The sequence below is a fragment of the Ursus arctos genome, unplaced genomic scaffold, assembly GCF_023065955.2.
Source record: "Ursus arctos isolate Adak ecotype North America unplaced genomic scaffold, UrsArc2.0 scaffold_20, whole genome shotgun sequence".
Lineage (NCBI taxonomy): Eukaryota > Metazoa > Chordata > Mammalia > Carnivora > Ursidae > Ursus > Ursus arctos.
Window position 1 is genome coordinate 13,198,561 of NW_026622875.1, and position 20,642 is coordinate 13,219,202.

The following is a 20,642-nucleotide window of genomic DNA, read 5'->3' on the forward strand; positions in this document are numbered from 1 at the left end:
TTGTGACATGAATCTTTTATTTTCAATAATTAGACAATGAAATATTACATTTGTGGGGATTTAGTATTATCTTTACTTGCCATACTTTAGTCTTTCATGTGGACTTTAAAAAAAATATTTGGGTATGTATGGGGGCGCCTGGGTGGCACAGCGGTTAAGCGTCTGCCTTCGGCTCAGGGCGTGATCCCGGCATTATGGGATCGAGCCCCACATCAGGCTCCTCCACCATGAACCTGCTTCTTCCTCTCCCACTCCCCCTGCTTGTGTTCCCTCTCTCGCTGGCTGTCTCTATCTCTGTTGAATAAATAAATAAAATCTTTTAAATAAATAAATAAATAAATAATAAAAAAAAATAAAAAATTTGGGTATGTATGAACATCACCAGGTCTTATATTTAGGAATAATACTGATACAGAATCAATTCCATTTGCCATCGATGAAATAAAAACATTACAAATTTCATTTTAAATTTCAAAACTTAGATGCAAGATAATGTATTCAAGTAAAGTGTTAGTTTTCTTTTATAGCCACCGGTTGTGGTATAATAACCTAGGGAACCAGACACGGATGTGGTTTTCATATTTTATTTTAGCTATGATTATATACTCTATATACCTGGAAAGTATGCCCCGGCTGTTTTGAAGAACACCACTTGATGACCACTTCATTTTGTTTACTGTTTTTTTTTTTAATTGAATGATATTCAACAAAATGTATGTAAAAACTTCAAATATATGTGCAAAGTCAGAAGTAAGATATATGTGGGTTAAAGTATTTGAGCTAAAGAATGAGTCTGAGGCTGACTGGATAACTGAGCAATATGCAGGCAGAAATATCTTCCAATTATAAAGTTTTATATCTGATTTAATATTTAACAAAAATTCTCTACAAGTGATTTTATACAAATTTCTTCCCACTTTTTAATAGCCAATTATGAGTCACTTCTCCTTAGAACACTTTGATGGTATCAGAGCAAATGAAGGCCGGGAATAATGAGAATGCAGGGAAAGTGACTGTGAATAGAAACAAAAAAGCTCAATGGCATGGAAATGAAGCTGGAAAGGAATAAAAGCACAGTCCATGTTTCTCTTCCCATTTCTATACACTGTGCGCATTTGCCTAACAAAACGTCCTTTAAGAGGCAAACATTTAGCAAATGAGAAATACAAAGTATCTATACCTTCATACAACATACTTCAGGCCATTTTATTTGGTATTTGCCACAATTAAGTATGCTGAGATTCAATTTTCTGTATTCTTACTGTCACAATAAGGATCAGAAACTTCAATTTTTAGAGAAGACTGTCCAGAAAAGTTACACAGAGAGCACCTGGGTAGCTCGGTAGGTTAAGCATCTGCCTTGGGCTCGCATTGGGCTCCCTGCTCAGTGGGGAGTCTGCTTCTCCCTCTGCCCCTCCCCTTGCCCTTATGCTCCCCCTCCAGCTCTCTTGCTCTCTCTCAAATAAATATATAACATTTAAAAAAAAAAAAGTTACACAAAATCAACAGTCTGGGACTGAAAATAACAATCCTTACTCTCCTCCCTTAGGCAGCAAAGAAGAAACACAAGCCATGGACAACCTCACCTCTGTGGCTGGGAATGGCAGCCTGTGCGCCAGAGATTACAAGATCACCCAGGTCCTCTTCCCGCTCCTCTACACTGTCCTGTTTTTTGTTGGACTCATCACAAACAGCCTGGCAATGAGGATTTTCTTTCAAATCCGCAGTAAATCCAACTTTATTATTTTTCTTAAGAACACAGTCATTTCTGATCTTCTCATGATTCTGACTTTTCCATTCAAAATTCTCAGTGACGCCAAACTGGGAACAGGACCACTGAGAACCTTTGTGTGCCAAGTGACCTCTGTCATATTTTATTTCACAATGTACATCAGTATTTCATTCCTAGGACTCATAACTATTGATCGCTACCAGAAAACCACCAGGCCATTTAAGATGTCCAACCCCAACAATCTCTTGGGGGCTAAAATTCTCTCCGTTGTAATTTGGGCATTCATGTTCTTACTCTCTTTGCCCAACATGATTCTGACCAACAGGAGGCCGAGAGACAAAAATGTGAAGAAATGCTCTTTCCTCAAATCAGAGTTTGGTCTGGTCTGGCATGAAATAGTCAATTACATCTGTCAAGTGATTTTCTGGATTAATTTTTTAATTGTCATTGTATGTTATACACTCATTACAAAAGAACTGTACAGGTCATATGTGAGAACGAGGGGCGTAGGCAAAGTCCCCAAGAAAAAGGTAAACATCAAAGTTTTCATTATCATCGCTGTATTTTTTATTTGCTTTGTTCCTTTCCATTTTGCCCGCATTCCCTACACCCTGAGCCAAACCCGGGATGTCTTTGACTGCTCTGCTGAAAATACTCTGTTTTATGTTAAAGAGAGCACACTTTGGTTAACTTCCTTAAATGCATGCCTGGATCCATTCATCTACTTTTTCCTTTGCAAGTCCTTCAAAAATTCCTTGGTGAGTATGCTGAGGTGCACCGATTCTGCCACATCTCCATCCCAACAAAACAGGAAAAAAGAACAGGATGGTGGTGACCCAAGCGAAGAGACTCCGATGTAAACCACCTGAGGTAATATTTCAATCTATTAGTGTTTGGAACATCGAAAAGGAGAGCTCTGTGTAAAAATACTGACTAATTGTAAGTGGCGTAACAGTGACTCTCTGAACAAGTAGCAGAAAACAACAGAATTGTCATTTACTTGTCCGGTATTAAAAGCTATCTTAAAATGCAGAAAAAGAAACCTACCATGTAGATGTGTAGCAAAACAAGCTGTATCTAATCATGGTGACAAGCCAAGCTGCGCAGAAGTCATGATGTGTAGAGTGCTGGCAAAGTGGATGACCATACAATACCTACTGTAATTTAACTACGTTATTGAACACAATGTAATTATCAAGTTAGAACCAACTAAGGAAGAATGATAAACCTGATAAAAAGCGTCTGACTGAAAATTATACTAAGATGTACATACACCCCAGCCCCTAAATGCTGATCTACTGTGATACTCATTATAAAAATTTAAGTGGGACACCTTACAAAGAATATTAACTACTAACTTACTATCAGCAAAAGCCTAAGAAATTTAAACTAACTGAAATGGTAATTCGACTGAATGTTTTTAACTTTCATTAAAAAGACAGAAGTTTAAAAATACTTTTCCAATAAAAAGAACACAAATAGCAGTTATTAAGTTATTTTTATGACATTCTAATACCAAAAAACTGAGTATTTCCTTGATGCTAGAGAAACCAGTTTTATTAATGGTACAATGCCATCATTGCCACTTACCTCTATTAACTAGCTTCCAGAAACTACCTGCTACTTTGTTAATGAATATTTGCTTCAGTGAGAACAACAAATGTGATTATGTGGTTGCAAAGCATAACTATTAACAGAAAAGTGGTTAAAGTGTTTGTAATTACTGGTTTGTCACTTGTGTGTAATACAAAAAAAATGTATATTAAACTCTAAATCACACTTTGTTGGAATTTCTTTGTTCAAAGACATTAGATACCATGACTCATCTTTTATATACTCCTATGTTAAACATCAAACCCATTTAATAAAGGATAACTGTAAAAACTGTTTTATGACATGTTATTGGGCAAAGTCTCTATTGAGGGTGACATAACACATCAATTAGTTCATAAGTAAATGATAATGATGTATGATTCTACACAAGCCATAGTCACTATTTTTAATATAAACAAAATGTATAACACACTTAGAAGGTGACATTATTTATCTCAATTATTTATGATCCCCAGAGGTGATTCTCAAATGTAAGGCATGGATACCAATATCAAAATATGATGAGAAGGGGGGAAAAAGGGGATGAGTTGCAATATAAGGAAGTTCACTGAACTTCAGTATTAATTGATTTTTATCTAAATCCTCCACAATTTCTGCTGACCTAAATATCAGTGCAAAGTTGAACTCACTCAACTTTCTAAATGATATCTATTCTCGAGTGGCTGCATTTACTTCCCTGGCACTTCTACAAGCAAGCAATGAATGCTAGTGGCAATGCACAAAGAGGAATGCATCAAAAAAGATGCATATTCAACATACTGCTAGTCTAATTCTTGCCACGTAGACTAATGCCATTCACCCTAACATCACGCGTGTAAGTGTGCACATTCTGTAAGAACAGCAGGATAGTTAAGATGGAAGAAAACTAGAGATCAATGCATCTGATCTTATTTTGCATATGAGAAAAATGAAGGGCAGATGCACCCCTCAACCCATCCCGGTCAGGAGGTAGAGAGTGGGTTAAAACTGACACCACGATGCCATGACCACATGAATTGCTAGGAGACTGCAGAGTGGGCAAAGACTTTCCCAAATAATCTCTCCCTTTGGATTAAATTAATTCACTGCAAGGACAATTACCTTAAGACAAAGAAAAAAACCAGAAATGCCAATGGTATTACAGTATTTTTGTAAAACAATTGTAAAGTGTTTAGAATTACCTGTTTTTATATATAATATGAAAATTTTACATTAAACTCTAAATCTCACTTTGTTGGGAATTCCTTATTCAAAGACATTAGACAGCATACACTACTGTATCAAAAATCAAATTGAATCCACTCAAGACGGACTGAGACATCAGTATTTACAGAGTACTCATGATACCCAGAGTATGTCACTATTTCCAGGTTTAAGAACTTTAATACACATAGTAAATTCCAGATTTCACAATTAAAAAAAAAAAAGTGAAGCCAAATTCGGTTGACTCAGGTACAGAAGTTGAAAAGTTCGAAGGTGAGACAAACAAAATGTAGTCTTGCCAACAGCCTTAGTAGCTAACAAGTCCTAAGGCTGCTGGTTAGTGACAGGTTTTTGCAGTGGTTTTTATAGAAACAGTCTAAAACAGGTGGGGCAAACTATCATCTGCAAGCCAAACCTTGTCCAGCCCCTGTTTTTGTATAGCCTGTGACCTAAGAATGGTTTTTACATTTTCAAATGTAACAGGAAAAATATTAGAATAAAATTACATGTTGTATTAAAGTTATATGAAATTCCAGTTTCAGGGTCCATAGTAAGGTTTATTAGAACTCAGCCACACGCACTCAGGTTTTATCCATGATTGGTTACCTGCTCCAGCAATAGGGTTGAGCCGTTGTGTTGTGATGAAGACTGCACGGCTGCGAAACCTAAATATTTACTAAAGTGGCTCTTTAGAAAAGAAGATTGACAACCTCTGGACCAGAACCCTAAAAACAAGGAGAAAATATCCAGAAAAAGAACCCACTATTCATACATCTAGGTGTTTCAGCAGCTTTTAACTGAAAACTAGAGATTCCAGATCTAGGCGATCATTGCTGACTGGTGATTCCCAAAGTGAGATGACAATATGCCAGTTGGAACTAAACATGTAGAAATGCACTTAAAAGTCAGTAAATAAAGAGAAACAGCCTGATTTTTTTAAATGGGAAAAGGACATAAAATATCAATTTCCAAGGGAAATACAGATGGACAATAAAAATATGAAAAAATATATACTCTAAAAAGCAAATACATTTACATTTAAATTACATGGACTTTTTTCACCTGTAAGCTTAGAACTGCTTTAGAAGATTTTTATAACAGTGTTGGAAGGAAGAATCCCACTCAGTGAGACTGTAAATTGGTACAATCTTTCCGGAAAGCTATCTGAAAATATCATTCCACATTTTGCTGCACAGCTTTGGTCCAGCAATCCCACTTCCAGGAAATTTTCTACAAATATGTTGAAACAACTATGCAAAAATATATGGACATATATGTGCCCTACAGTACTGCTTTTAATAGAGAAAAACTTGGAAAAAAAGAAAAAACACGAAATGCCAATCAGTAATGGCTTAACCAAACTTTATATAATGGTAACTTTATATAACCTTTTTAAAAAAATAGGTAAATATTCATGGACTGACATGAAAAGGAAACAAAGATCTGATATGTCAATAAATGTAAATATATATATTTGCTGACAATTGGTAAGCATCTGTAAGGGGAGATTAACTTTCACTTTCTACTATACACATGCTTATATTTGAATTCTTCAAACTTGTTTTCCTTTTATAATAAAAAGATGAAACTAGATAATAATATGTTTCAGGTAATACTATGACTTCATTGCCTGTTTCCACTCACATGTAGAGAGATTTTCTAATACTGATTCTACTTATAGACACTTCTATATGTAATGTTAAACTACATAACTTATTTTAACTTATTATTATTTCCACTTTCAGTTAATCCAGTGTGGAATTTTTTTAAACAATTTCATATCATCTGAGAAAGTACCGTGCTATGATCTGATGGGAAGTAAAAGGCTCTTTTTGTAGGAGTTCCCACTATGACTTTCATTCCAAATCAAGACAAATACTTCCTCATCTTTTCAGATATTATTTAGATGGTACTGGTTAGCCACATCAACAGGAACCTTTGGACTGTTAATTCTGATCCAAAGGAAAATCCCAAAAGAGACTGCAAATGGAAAAAATCGTTTATTGCCATTTGGCAGGCTTCTAATTTCTATGAGCTTTCAATGTATCTTCTTTAATTCTCTTGGGATCATACCACTTGGAACCATTTTATATTTTCAACCACAAACTTCACCTTAAGGAAAAAAGTTTCACAAATCCATTAAACTTTAAAGTTGATTGTTACTCCTCACTCATCAATCAGTAATACAAAGCTCAGAAACTCTAGAATCTAGTAAACAATTTCAGTTCACCCTATCTGTGGTTTCTCAAAGTTGGGAGCATGACGTAATGAGCATGAGTATGGCCTCTGAACCAGACTATGAGGGTTTGAAGTTGGCCTGCTTAACTGCTGTGCCTCAATTTTCTTATCTGTAAAATGGGATCATCTCTGAGGATTTTTGTTTAGAAAAGTAAATAAGATCATATTATCATGTAAAGCAGTATAGTCACTAGCTATACTGATTTTATTGGTTTTGACTATATATAGGATTTAAAATTTGGTTTCTTCCCATTTGGCAAGCTTCTAGTTTCTGGGATCTTTCATTTCATCTTTGATTTTTCCCCACCCGACTTTTGTGAGCTATCCCCAAATGTATACATGGTATCCCAGTTTTCTTCTAACTTCATTCAATAAGAAACATACTAACACCTGCCACGTGACATGCATTAGTCTACGCACTTGGTAAATCTTCACTCATTTCATTTCCTTAACAACCCAACAAAGTAGATATTATTATTTATTTTCATTGTAAGGAGAAGGCAACAGTTTCCCAGAAAATATAAGTAACTTGCCCAAGGTCACAAGAAAATAAGAGCTGCAACAAGAAACTGAACCCAGGCACTCTGGCTCCTGAGACAGTGCTCCTATCTGCTCCGCTGGGCAGCCTCTCAGACATGCCAACAAGGGCAAAAGATACCACCCCCCTCGAGGCGGGGGTGGGACAAGCATTGCTGTCAATCAAGGGAAAGTCAACTAATACATGTTAAGCACATGGACATACAGGAATGTGTGGTCTGTTGGGTATTTAGTATGGTCAAACATTTTGAAACTTGCCACATTTAAAAGAACACATTCCATAACTTTAGAAATGGGCACCGTTAAGTCAGTTCCTCTTTTGAAAGTTTCCCACACTTGGACATTTTGAAAGTTGACCAAAATGTGATTTCCAGTTTTCATATTATGAAATTATCTTGTACAGCATTTCCTTATTTAAACTGAAACTATTCCAAACCTCCATCTAGATAATGGTTTTGGAGATTTCGGGAAATTTATACTTAATTATGTAGGTCAAATACTTCTACTTAAAAAGCAAAAATGGTTTGTTATTTTTCCTCTACTGAAGCAAGGAGATATATGTTTAAATTACATTCCATCACATTAATGAAATCCAGAATCTGTATTTCCAAGAAACAAGTTATTTGAATCAAACACAGATTTTTTAAACTTTGCCACATTGGGTAGTTCCAACAAAATTATCAGGCATCCTATTGCCTCATATTTTAAACATCCATTGGGACATGAAACTTTCCTTCTCAGAATCCCAAACCAAGCCATCCCAAAATTCTCCATCAACCTAACCCCACAGTCTGGTCCAACTCCGTGGTGAAACATGCAGCAAAAACCGTGAAGTGAAACTCACCATGGAGAACTGCACATTCCCCTCATAAGGCCTCCTCATTTCCTCTTCCCTTTACCTATCGGGCAGGGAAACATTTCTTTCAAGGACAACCACCCTCTCTACACAAAGCAGCAATCACACCCTTTCAAACTTGAAGAGATTTAAAGGATACATTTTATGGACTTCGGCCCAAGGGTGACTGATGAAATTCCTGAGTCTTTAGCACTTCGCATACAACATTAAATACAGAGAGATTTCCAAAAATGGTTTCTTTTTTTTTTTTTTTAAGTTTTTTTATTATATTATGTTAGTCACCATACAGTACATCCCTAGTTTTTGATGTAAAGTTCCATGATTCCTTACTGGCGTATAACACCCAATGCACCCTCCTTACTACCCATCACTGCCCTATCCCATTCCCCCACCCCCCTCCCCTCTGAAGCCCTCAGTTTGTTTCTCAGAGTCCATAGTCTCTCATGCTTCATTCCCCCTTCTGATTACCCCCCTTTCTTTATCCCTTTCTTCTCCTACCGATCTTCCTAGTTCTTATGTTCCATAGATGAGAGAAATCATATGATAATTGTCTTTCTCTGCTTGACTTATTTCACTTAGCATTATCTCCTCCAGTGCCGTCCATGTTGCAGCAAATGTTGAGAACTTGTTACAAAAATGGTTTCTAATGAGTGAAATTATCTATGTTGAAATCTGCAGTTCACTCACCACTGCACTAAGGGATGAACGTTTTTTAGTGCTTTATATATACCCAGCACTATTCTAGACACTCTTTTTGTCTTCTCAATAACGTTATGAGGTATATACTATTGTTAAACCCACTATATAGATGAGGAAACTGAGGCAGAGAGCTCCTAAAGCATTTGTCTATGATCTAGCACCCAATCATTGTTGGATCTGGGATTCTAACCCCCCAAATCTGTGTCTAACAGCCCCGAACTTTTAGAAAATATGTCAATCGCTCTGAGATAAAAGACCAAAAGACTAAGATAAATGTAAAAATAAAGAGGTCAGCCTACTGAACACAGATTTCTGGACAAGGCAGTCTACAAGAGGGCAGATGATGATTCTGATTTTAGAGTCAACTCTTACTCTCTCCTATGTGGTTGTAATTTGGGGCTAATTTATTTTTCTGCCACCTATTGTTTATATACAAGAGGCACTCAAAATTTTCTTTGTATAGATGGAAAAGATAAACTGCCAAAAGTTATTAGATGAGAAAACGTAAAGATATTCAAGTCGCACTAGATTAACAGTACCTAAGCTTGAAATAAAAGAGGCTTCTTATTAGAAAATCTGCAAAGGTTTGAATATGAAGACATTCTAATTGATCACATTACGCACGTGAAAATGAGGAAGGAAACCCGGTATAAGAAAGCAGAACAACACTTGCTTCACATGCTCTCCATGGGCTGAACTAATAACTGCCTCAATCAGAAGACACTGAGCTCAGGATCCTCCCGAACAAAGGTGAATTTCAACTTTTATTATGAGTGGGCTTGCTTGTAAGAGAAAGTAAATGTTCAAGGGGGAAAAAAAATCCGCTTTAAGGTAGACATTCTAGAAACCATAGATTATGAGCATAAGGAACTACACAGCGTGCAGCAATCTGACGTGAATTAGGACTTCTTAAATGGGTCTTGTTTTACTGCCATGTTAAAAGTAGCACTTACGAATGAGGTCGAACCTGTTATTTGGGTTTCGTAAGGGTGTAAAAGCAATGGTAATATTACAAGTACCAAAAATGTAGTACATGTTTAAAAAAGTTCTAGCTAGAAACCACGTGTGCCTTTGCAACTCATGCACTGCCTGTGATGAGTAAACGTAAGGTGTTAGTGCGCTACACCCCTAAGTCGGTTTTCAAAAGTAGTTCTTCGCAACTGTGAAATGCTTGTTTGCCTTTGCGTGTGTGTTTATCTGTAACAGCTGACACTGGAGACCATGAACACCACCGTGATAACGGGCGTCAATGGGTCTGAGCGGTGCCCCAGGGACACGCGGGTAGCACAGCTGGTGTTCCCAGTCATCTACACTGTCGTGTTCTGCATCGGCATCCTGCTGAACACTCTGGCCTTGTGGGTGTTCCTTCACATCCCCAGCTCCTCCACCTTCATCGTCTACCTCAAAAATACTTTGGTGGCCGACCTGATAATGACGCTCATGCTTCCGTTTAAAATCCTCTCTGACTCACACCTCGGACCCTGGCAACTCAGGGCCTTTGTGTGTCGCTTCTCTGCTGTCATCTTTTATGAGACCATGTATGTGGGCATCATTCTGCTGGGCTTCATAGCCTTTGACAGATTCCTCAAGATCATCAGGCCTTTCGGAAAATTTTTCGTACAAAAACCTGCTTTTGCAAACATGGTCTCGACCCTCATCTGGCTCCTTTTGTTCCTGATCTCTCTGCCAAATATGATCTTGAGCAACAAGGAAGCAACGCCGTCATCTGTGAAAAAGTGTGCCTCTTTGAAGGGCCCCCTGGGGCTGAAATGGCATCAGGTGGTGAACTACATATGCCAGTTCATTTTCTGGACGGTTTTTGTTCTAATGCTTCTGTTTTATGTGGTGATTGCAAAAAAAGTATACAGCTCTTATAAAAAGTCCAGAAGTAAGGACCGCAAACACAACACAAAGCTGGAAGGTAAAGTATTCGTTGTGGTGGCTGTATTCTTTGTGTGTTTTGCTCCGTTTCATTTTGCCAGAGTTCCATACACTCACAGTCAAACCAACAGCAAAACTGACTGCAGGTTGCAAAATCAACTGTTTATAGCTAAAGAAACAACTCTCTTTTTGGCAGCAGCTAACATTTGCATGGATCCCTTAATATACATATTCTTATGTAAAAAATTCACAGAGCGCCTGCCTTGTATGAGAGGGAGAAAGACCACAGGATCGACCCAAGAAAATCAAACTACTCAGACAGACAATATAACTCTAAGCTGATAACTTTATCATGGCCACCTTCTTTTTAATTGGAAAGACTTCAAAAGATAATTGATATTGAAATCAAGCTTAAGCAATGAAAGGAAAACAGATGGGACAAATGTTTTCTTACATGTTATTACCCTGGTTTACAGAAAGTATTATATAAATTTTAATTCCACGTAGATTAACTGATGAGCAGAATGAAGTGTTGGTCAGAGAATGCAACAGAAAGCAAGTGGCCACTAGAGGTCATCTTTTTGAAAGCATTTTGGAAAACAGTATAGATAAATGTAAATTACTAAGAACCTCCCTTCCAAAACACCTTCTCACATTCTTTTACATACATAATTCAAACAACACTACTGCTTTGGTGCCCCACAACTGTTGATACTTGCTGATTTAAAAACAAAAAAACTTGAAAATCCTTTGACAAAAGCTGAAGCTAGTGGTTGAAAGGGATGCTAGATATGAAACATCTGGGGAGTTGAAATAGGGTCAGAAAACCCTGAGAAAGCCTGAGTGAAGGAATTTCTCATTATAAAGAGCCTACTACCAAGAGTAGTGACATTATTTCAGTACCCCATATGAGGCATAGACCATTATTAAGCCACATAAAATATTGTACTATAGTACTTTGCTTATGTCTTAAGTGTGTACAATTTAAGGGCAAGAATACAGGACTCATATTCTCTGGAATTCTCCCTCTGCCCAGCAAATACTCTAATGGCAGTTGACTACGCATGCCACCAACTCAGCAAAGCCTTTCTAGGCCACAACCCCTATCCTCCTGCTTCACATCTCTGGTGGAAAATAACTACTTCTCCCACTGTTTGGGTATGTGTTAGGGCGCTCGTGGCAAATTTCCCTTCGCTAGTTAGCGATATTCCTGACTGCATCCCCAAAAGATGGCTAGCATTCTTTAAGAAAGACAACATGTTTTAAAGACAGAAACCATGTCATGTTTTCTTGATACCTCCCACAATATTCCTTGCAGACCATGAATTACAAATGTTTGAAATACGATATGTCACCATTGTGTCATTCTTGGTACATTTATAGATGGAACTGCTGACCCACGACTGATAGCATCCATACCGGGAAATTTTGCAAAGGATGGTAACCTGTAGGTACTTATTTACCTCCACGTTTCTTCCTGAATCCCTTTGTGCTTCAAAAAAACTAAAATGTGGTTATCTAGAATTGTGGGCACGGATTTGTATCTTCTAGAGAAAACGCACAAAAGAGCAGTCATGCTCTGTAAAGGTGCCTCTGGCTCCAACATGATCACCATAGGTGAAACCCAGGCCTCTTCCCATGTTCTCCAAGGCCCTGAAGGCCCTGGAACTTACCCACTTTTCTGGCCTTATCTCCTAACTGCTCTTCCATACCTGGACCATTACACTCATTACACATCTGTAACTGTAAGAACATGTCTTGCTCCTTTTTGCCCCTGGACCACTCACTGCACACGTAAATCTCCCTCTAACCCATCCATGAAACCCTAAGATGCCATCACTTGGTCCATGAAATCTCATCTGGCCAACCTCCCATCACCATCTCAAACCCAATCACCCCCTCCATCACTCTGCTGTCACACCTCCATTATGGTGCGTATCACGCTGCTTTGTAATTACTTGCCCACACATGTTATCTATTCTTTTAATAATCTATGTATATTTTTGAGAGCAGAGACTGTGTCTCATTGTGAATCAATAAATATTTGATAAAATAATCCAAGATGGCTTTATTTTTACATACTAGAAAAACAAAGAGGAAGCCAATTCTCACTCATGTTTTTATTATCAAAAGTGATATAAATTCATTGAAAATGCAAGCTCTTTTTAGTTGTCTTCCTATATAGCACGTACCCAGGGGCCTGGAAATTGGGGGTGTTCCTGGGTTTGCTAGTAAATGAACATGAAGAAAGCAGTATTACTAAACAGTACATGTAGAGCTTTGGGGTTAATGTCTATCAACATTTCAGTTTTAAAACTACAGACAAAAGGCTTTAACTATGGGCTTTGGTTTTGGTTAAGTAAAATCTGTAACAGTAGCATATTATAATGTCCAAAAGTCTTCTAGAAAATATTCTTAACGTCTGATTTTCATTCTCTGAAATAAAAGAATTAAATCATGGTAACTGTTAGAGAGGCCACTAAATCCACACTGCCTTTACTCAGTTCATTAAACAATCATATGTAGACTCCAATTCTGTATATAAGTAACTGCATCTTGATAATAGACACAATTTTTTTAAAAAGATCTTTCAAGGGGCACCTGGATGGCTCAGTGGGTTAAGCGTCTGCCTCTGGCTCGGGTCATGATCCCAGGGTCCTGGGGTCGAGCTCCACATCGGGCTCCCTGCTCAGCGGAGAGCCTGCTTCTTCCTCTGCCTCTACCCCTCCCCCTGCCCGTGCTCACTCGATCTTTTTTTTCTCTCTATCTCTCTCAAATAGAAGTTTTTAAAAAGATCTTTAAAGATAAAATTTCCAAAATTATGCCCACCCTAAACACAAATATTTAATTCTATTATAGTATCATTACAGTCAAATGCTGAGTACCTGCTGTACAGAGTGAAATAATCAATGAAGAACTTAGGGAATGGGCATATTAGAGCCACTTTAAAATCACGGTCACAGAATGCAAAGCAACTATTTGAAAAGAACTTTCCAAACTAGCCATCACAAATACTAAATTCTACAATGCTTATGGAATAAAATGCTATACCAGAGTTGTTAATAATAGGAACAAGGGTAAAAAGGAAAAAAAAAAAGTTAGCTTTGATATAATCTGTGATCTCAGAACACAAATAAGGGCTTTTGTAAAAAGCTGAACGTAATTATTTTACTGGATGTAAGCAATATGAATGTAGAACACGTGTGAAATCAGTAGTTAGCAAACTGCAATAGGGATCGAACAAGCCACCGGGAGTCTTAACGCACAGATTGCTAGGCCCACTCCCAGAGTTTCTGATTCAGGAGGTCTGGGGTGAGGCCTGAGAGTATGTTTCCAGAGGATACTGATGCTATTGTTCTGGACCACACGTTAAGAACTAACACCAAGTGCTAACTGCTCCTTGAGATTCACAGCACAGCCTTCTTGGACATGAATGCACAGGAGTGGATTCTGCCAACAGATTAACAGACAAAACTGTTAAAAGAGAATAGGGCAGATGTAAGGTGACAGGCAATGGCGAGCGCCTGGCGACCTGGAAGTTCATGCCCAACTTATGGAGGTTTCTACTGCTCCCGGCCAACTGTGGGCGCCGGAGGGATTGGGGGCCCAGGGTTGCTGGCTAGTAGCAACAGCAGAAGAACTGACCGGGTGAGAACAGACGCAGCGCACACTACTTACTCTTTACTAGTGCACCAAGCAGCTTTCAATAGGCAAGTGTACCAAGAGCTTTCAATAGCTTGCCCCAGTTAATAATCCCAGGAAGCAATGAAGTGCTATTGTGATCTCCATTTTAGAGATAAAGAAGTTGAGAAACAGAGAAGTTAAGCAACTTGCATGGGGATCACACGGCATAGACACAGCAGAACCAGTGTAATTCAGACTCTGACTTCTGAGCCCATATTCGTAATCACCTATTCGTAATCATCATATTCGTAACCACCTCAGATATTCTAATGTTCTCAAGAGAAATCATAAATCCTGTCTCCTATATTTCCTGTTCTTTTCAAAACTCCTGTAGGCACCTCCACACTCCTTGACCCCACAAAAACAATACGTTCATGTGTGGGCCATAACTAGCCCAGGTGCTGCCAGGTAATTAGCTCTGACCTAGAAGTGAACGAGAACCTCCCAGGACCTTATACACGCAGCGTGCAGTCATTACTGAATGCCTGCTATGTGCCAGGCACCATGCTGTGTGTCTACAAGGACTACCACATCTCTGTTGCTCACTTCAACCCTATGAGATGGATACCACAGGGTTTCCTGTTGAGGGCAACAGAAAAAGAAAACTGAGACACGAAGCAAAAAGATATCTTGCCCATGATGCACACATGACCTGCCAGCAAGCAGAGGCAGAGCTGGGGCTGAAACTCAGGCAGGGGGCCTCAGGTCCAATGCTTCTGTGGCTCTGCTACACCACTGGGACAAGTTCCTCAAGGGTTGACATCACACCCCAGCCGTGAGGATGGTAAGGAGGTGGTTTGTGAAGAGGAAGGGAGAGGTCTCAGTACAAACGAGGTCTGCAACCTCAGGGGTTTGAGTGGTTCAGCCCCATGAACACCTCCGGCACTCGAGAGGTCTTGAGAGACACAAAATTCCAAAGGGTGGGCTCACTGATTCACTGAGTCAGTCATGCCTTCAGTGCAGGGCCCTTTGCCTCTCTGGAAGCACACAATAGTCAGACACAGATCCCATTATGAATCCAATTGTGGAAGCAGTATGAGAGACATAATTCACCCACTGTGAATTCCTCAACTGAGAGGAAAAGGTAGCTATCTCCAAATGGAGAAAAGGAGGAAGGGCTTGCAGGAGATGACAACATGAGCTGGACCCTGAGGGAGGACACAGAGCATGTGAAAGGGAACGCTGCCAGGCCATGAGCAGTTTGGATGAAGGCTCGGCTAGGGGTGGGGAAGTGCTATGGCCGGAGCACAAGGTGCTATGGGGGCCACAGTCTGCAGGGCATGGACGCAGAAGATGAGCCCGGGAACGGAGCATGGGAGCCTGCAGCAGAACACTCTGGTGTTGTGTTGGATTGTACAGACTTCTCAATGAGCCATGGAAGGTTTCTGAAGTGAAGAACTACATGCTCTTTGCTTGTGCTTTAGGAAAATCAATCTGCCAGTAATAGGATGATTATGATTATGGATTGAAGGAAGAGCCACTGAGGACTGGAGATCAATTCAAGAAGGCTTCCATCTATGCAGGCAAGAGCCAAGAGAAAAAACTGACATAGACCTTACAGGCATTTTCAGAGACAGAGGTTTTGAGTCCAAAACCACTGGAGAGTAGGGGATTATATGTAAAATGTATGTAATTAATATGCAAAATGTACTCTCAATGAGGTCCATAATCCCCACCCTACCCCTTTATAGTTGGGATTCACGGCTCTGAAGATTGTTAGATTGAGTGTTCTGGATCATGAAGGAAGGCCAAGAAGCAGATTCTGGGTATGATTAAAATCTCAGAGATCTGGGTCACTAAATCTAGTCAGTGGAGACAAAATATGGATCCAGGGCTCTGAAGACAGGGTTAAGTTAGATGGCTAAGGGATAATTTTTCTGAGACACTGAGAGAAGGAATGAGCTGAGCACCCCAGAGTCCATACCACACAAATGTCCTGGACAGAACAGACAGAAGAGATGCCTAGAATGTGGAGTTTAGGGGATGGAAGGTGGGGGTTGAATTAAAAGGAGCAACAGGAGATCTGGTATCCTGGAAACTAAGGGGGAAGTAATAGCCAAAATCAAACACTCTAGAAAGGTTAAATGTGATGAATCTACAAGTATGAGTTCAGTGGTAACGCTGAGGAGAAGGTGGGGTAGAACCCGATTTGTAATGGGAAGTGAGGGACTATGAGCAACTCTCATCTTGCCACAAATGACAAATCACTTCACAAGAGTTCCAAGAAGAAAACAACAACCGCTGTTATATTACCTTAGCTTTTTCCAAGGGTTTCTAAGAACAGATACAGTGGCCCCTTCCTATGCAGTGCAGAGTGAGTATGCTCCACGTGAAACAGCAAACAGAGCATTAGTGCAAACACGTGGTAGGTATAACCGCACGACCAAGAAAATCCAGCTGCAGCCAGAAAATAGGTATGCCAACATTTCAGACACTAGTATTACCTGGGTTTCTGATACCTAGCCCAACCTCCCCGCACCCCAGCTATTCCAGTATAAAGTATTTGTAGGGAAAAAGGGGTTGGGGGGGGAGGGGGAGAAGATACCACGTGGTAGGGATGGGAGTTGAGAACACAGGGAAAAGTTATAAAAGAGGAAAGAATAGAGAAGAGAAAGGAAATTGAATTTAAGACTTACAGTAAGGAGGTAAACTAATTTTTTTTAAGATTTATTGCGAGATCATGACCTGAGCTGAAACCAAGAGCCTGACGCTCGACCAACTGAGCCACTTTTGAAAAAAAAATTCCATATCTAACTCAGCATGTAAATTTTTGCCACTCCTGTAATAAAACTCAAATTGACAAATGTGATATCTCAAGACACGATAATTAAAATGCCTACCTTTATTTTAAAAACCAACTTAAACACCAGATGCTTGTATGTGACTGTACTTAGTGGTTTGATCTTGAATAATTTTACCTAATGCTGCATATCTGAATACTTACATAGCTTTTTAACTATATTGGGTTTGTGCATTAAATTTATATCATATAGCCATACCATATCATCAACACTTTCTTCCCCTTTTTACTCTACTTAACTCTGTAACTGAAATTTCCTACAATCAAAAATGCCTGAACTACAAGTAAATGAAGCATTAACTTCTATGAGGTGAACCTTCTGAGACCAACTCTCTTCTCCCCCTACATACCCTGCTCTTAGCTTCTACACTTTCCCACCATGTCAGAATAAGCTACTCTAATTCCCTCCTTTTCAGAAGGGAAAGCTGTCAAGAAAGAATATAAAAAGCATTTAAAGTAATCATCAGTTCATCACTGTAGAAAAACGGGGGGTTTTCAAGGGCAACTAAAATATTATGGACTTACTCTGACTTCTAAGTTGAGGAAAGTTTTCACTTTTTCATCATTCCAAATTCACATTCAGACACCCCCACTCATTCACTTAGTCACTCTGCCTTCAGGAGGAAGAAGAGGGGAGCAAGGGGGAAGGAAGGAGGGAGGGAGGGAGGGAGGGAAGGAAGGGAAGGAGAGCTAGAGAAGCTACTGTTCACTAAGCACCAACCCCTTCTAAACACTGTAGGAACTGTCCTGTAGATTATCTCATTTAAACTTTACGATATTACAAGGCAGTCATCCCCAAACTTATTTTCCAGAAGAAGAAACAGATTCAGCTATATTAATGATTTGTCCAAGTTTAAAAAGGGGGGGGGGGCTATGAATCGGGGGGGCTGAAATCTACGTTGGCGTCTGTCTAACCCCACAGTTACAAGGCTCTTGTCATGGCCTGGCACTGCCTCAAGCAAAATTTCCAAAGTGAGGACACGGACAAAGCAGCACAGCAAAAGACGGAGTATCAATAGGAGGTCAGGAGTCATATGCAGGCATATCTCCAGACTCAATCTCCAAACCATCCCTTCCCTCTTATCAACCATTACACATGACGTTCTCATACCAGAAAAAGGTAAGTGCTTTATTTAAAGCAGACCTAATAGATACAAATCATTTCAAATGACAGATTAAACACAGTAATTCAAGCATAGGGACCTAAAGATACCAATCTCAGCAAGGGAACATTAAAGGGTTGGTAGTAATTATACTCAGCACAAATTCTCAGCTACTGGATGTGAGCCACAATTAGGGTGACTTTTGTGTACAGAGATACAGTAAGATGTAATGAAGATTTTAGTACAATCCTTGCTGCATGTTCTGACTCTGTGCAAAAGACATGGGCACTGAAGACAGATCCATTGAGCTATTAGTCTCTGCTTGTCTTTGTTTTGTAGTGAGTTAGTGTATTACAAAAGACCAGCACGGGGGCGCCTGGGTGGCTCAGTCAATTAAGTGTCTGCCTTCAGCTGAGGTCATGATACCAGGGTCCTGGGATTGAGCCCTACATGGCGCTCCCTGCTCAGTGGGGAGTCTGCTTCTCCTTCTGCCTCTCCCCCTGGCTTGTGCTCTCGCTCTCGCTCTCACTCTCACTCTGTCAAAAAAATAAATAAAATATTTTAAAAAAAAGAAACCCATTAGCTGGCCCTTTGTATGCAAGGGGATATCATATGCAAGGGAAAAAGGACTAGAAAACCAAGACAAGCCTTGGTAATGCATTTGCCAATGTCTCATGCTAAAAAGGTGGGAGGTGGGAATAGGGTAAAGGGTTCTTTCTAGGTTTTAGGAAGACTTACCAATAATGACACCCAATTTTTATTCCAAGATCTTAGAAACACATTCTGAGTGCTTCTGTCTCTTTAAGACCATATTTTGAAAAATCAATAAGGTTATGGGACTTCTCATCTAAAATTTTGTAATTAAATCAGAATCTTCCTTTCATAGAACAATGAAACCAAGAAAAGCTGAGTAAGTTATCCAGTGTCTGGATCTACTGACTCTGTGATGTATAATCATGAACCAGGTCTTTTTCCAAGCAAGATTACAGATATTCCTACTTGACTTCAAAATCCCAAACTCTAATATAGATTTCAGGCTAATACGTCCAAAGTGCCTCAAAAACATGTTGAGGCACCCCCTACTGCATATCCGACAGAATGGACCCTAGCAAATACTGGGCAAACCGATTTTCAAAAGCCAAGGGGACTTTTTTTAAAAAGTAAGAAAGGAAGAGAGATTATTCTAAAGATTAAGAGGCAAAAAAGACAGTAAAACCAAATGCAATGTGTGACCAGTGATTGAATGCCACATTAAAAAATTAAAAGGGTATTATTGGAAAATTGCAAAATTTTAATACAGACTGAATATTTTAAAATATTACTGCTTCAACATTAATCTTGACTGATAACAGTAATCAGGTAAGAGAATATCCTTGCTTTTAGGAAACACATGCTGAAGGAGTTAGAAGAAAAAAAAATCACCTTTAATAAAAAATGAAAAAAAAAATTTTTTTTAAATATTGTGGTGGTCCAGAATCGTAAACACATATCCCAGGATGTTGTCTTGTATTCAAAATAAACTTGAGGTTTGTAATGGCTAAAGCAATGTTATTAAAAGAGCTTCCCTGCATTTAATAGGATCTTCCAATGAAGCAGCAAGATAATTATTGTTATAAAGTCTCCTGTGGCTTTTATGAAATGTGAGACTTGCTATAAAAATCAGCAGAAAAAAAATATGCAGGTTAACCTTTCAGTGATTTGAACAATAATAATGTTATGGGCAGTTTTTCAGCTGCTCTTTTCATCAAAGCATTACACTCTTTTTCGTGACTAAACGTGTACTACTTCCCTTTTTGAATGTTAAGTAAGACCGGCTTGAACAAGTCCTAACTTGAGACTGGCATGCTATGCTTCAAGACAAATGCATAAAGGCTGCCTCATGCTAACTTTTTCATTCCTAGACTTAATTTGCATCACCGGCCAAAGCTTTTAAATACGACAATCTGACTACTATGTTCCTAAGGAAGGGAAAACACTATTCCAACCCCAGCCCACCTCCAGGAAGAGGGAGAGCCCCTGATGCACTGCATGGACAAGGGGACAGTAGCTTCTTTCCTTCTCTGTGAGAAACCAATACGTACACAGTCAATCAAGGTGCTTCACTCTACAGGAAAAACCTGAGGTCCTTACACAGGACAGGGATTTTCTTTAACTTAAAAAATTAATATTAGTTGGCCCTAACAGGACAAAGTCAACCCAGGTCCTTAATATGACTTCACACACATGACTGGAAATTTGGGAGGACAATCCTCAGAAGGTGCAGGGAAGGCCTTTGTCCAATACACTTTTAAGGAGGCTACAAGGAATGTTCTCTCT

General features: G+C 39.1%; 3 protein-coding genes across 4 annotated transcripts in view; 2 read left to right on the forward strand and 1 right to left on the reverse strand.

Moving 5' to 3' along the window:
- The window catches only part of P2RY12 (purinergic receptor P2Y12), a 45,216-nt gene extending 41,600 nt beyond the window's left edge, over positions 1-3,616 (forward strand). For both annotated transcript variants that reach the window (XM_026497287.4, XM_026497288.4), the window contains exon 3: positions 1,550-3,616. In XM_026497287.4, coding sequence (XP_026353072.1) covers positions 1,573-2,592 — 1,020 coding nt within the window. In that variant the 5' untranslated portion in view covers positions 1,550-1,572 and the 3' untranslated portion in view covers positions 2,593-3,616. The remainder of the gene's footprint in view (positions 1-1,549) is intronic.
- The window catches only part of MED12L (mediator complex subunit 12L), a 314,505-nt gene that overhangs the window by 82,767 nt on the left and 211,096 nt on the right, over positions 1-20,642 (reverse strand). The gene's annotated exons all lie outside the window — the stretch shown is intronic.
- On the forward strand, positions 9,556-12,792 carry P2RY13 (purinergic receptor P2Y13). Its single transcript, XM_026497290.3, has 2 exons — positions 9,556-9,608; positions 10,065-12,792. The coding sequence occupies exon 2, from the start codon at positions 10,080-10,082 to the stop codon at positions 11,079-11,081; it is 1,002 nt and encodes a 333-aa protein (XP_026353075.2). The 5' UTR covers positions 9,556-9,608; positions 10,065-10,079; the 3' UTR covers positions 11,082-12,792.

Bases quoted from the DNA above. Each gene is read 5' to 3' on its own strand.
- P2RY13 (XM_026497290.3), top strand. From the start codon at position 10,080: ATGAACACCACCGTGATAACGGGCGTCAATGGGTCTGAGCGGTGCCCC.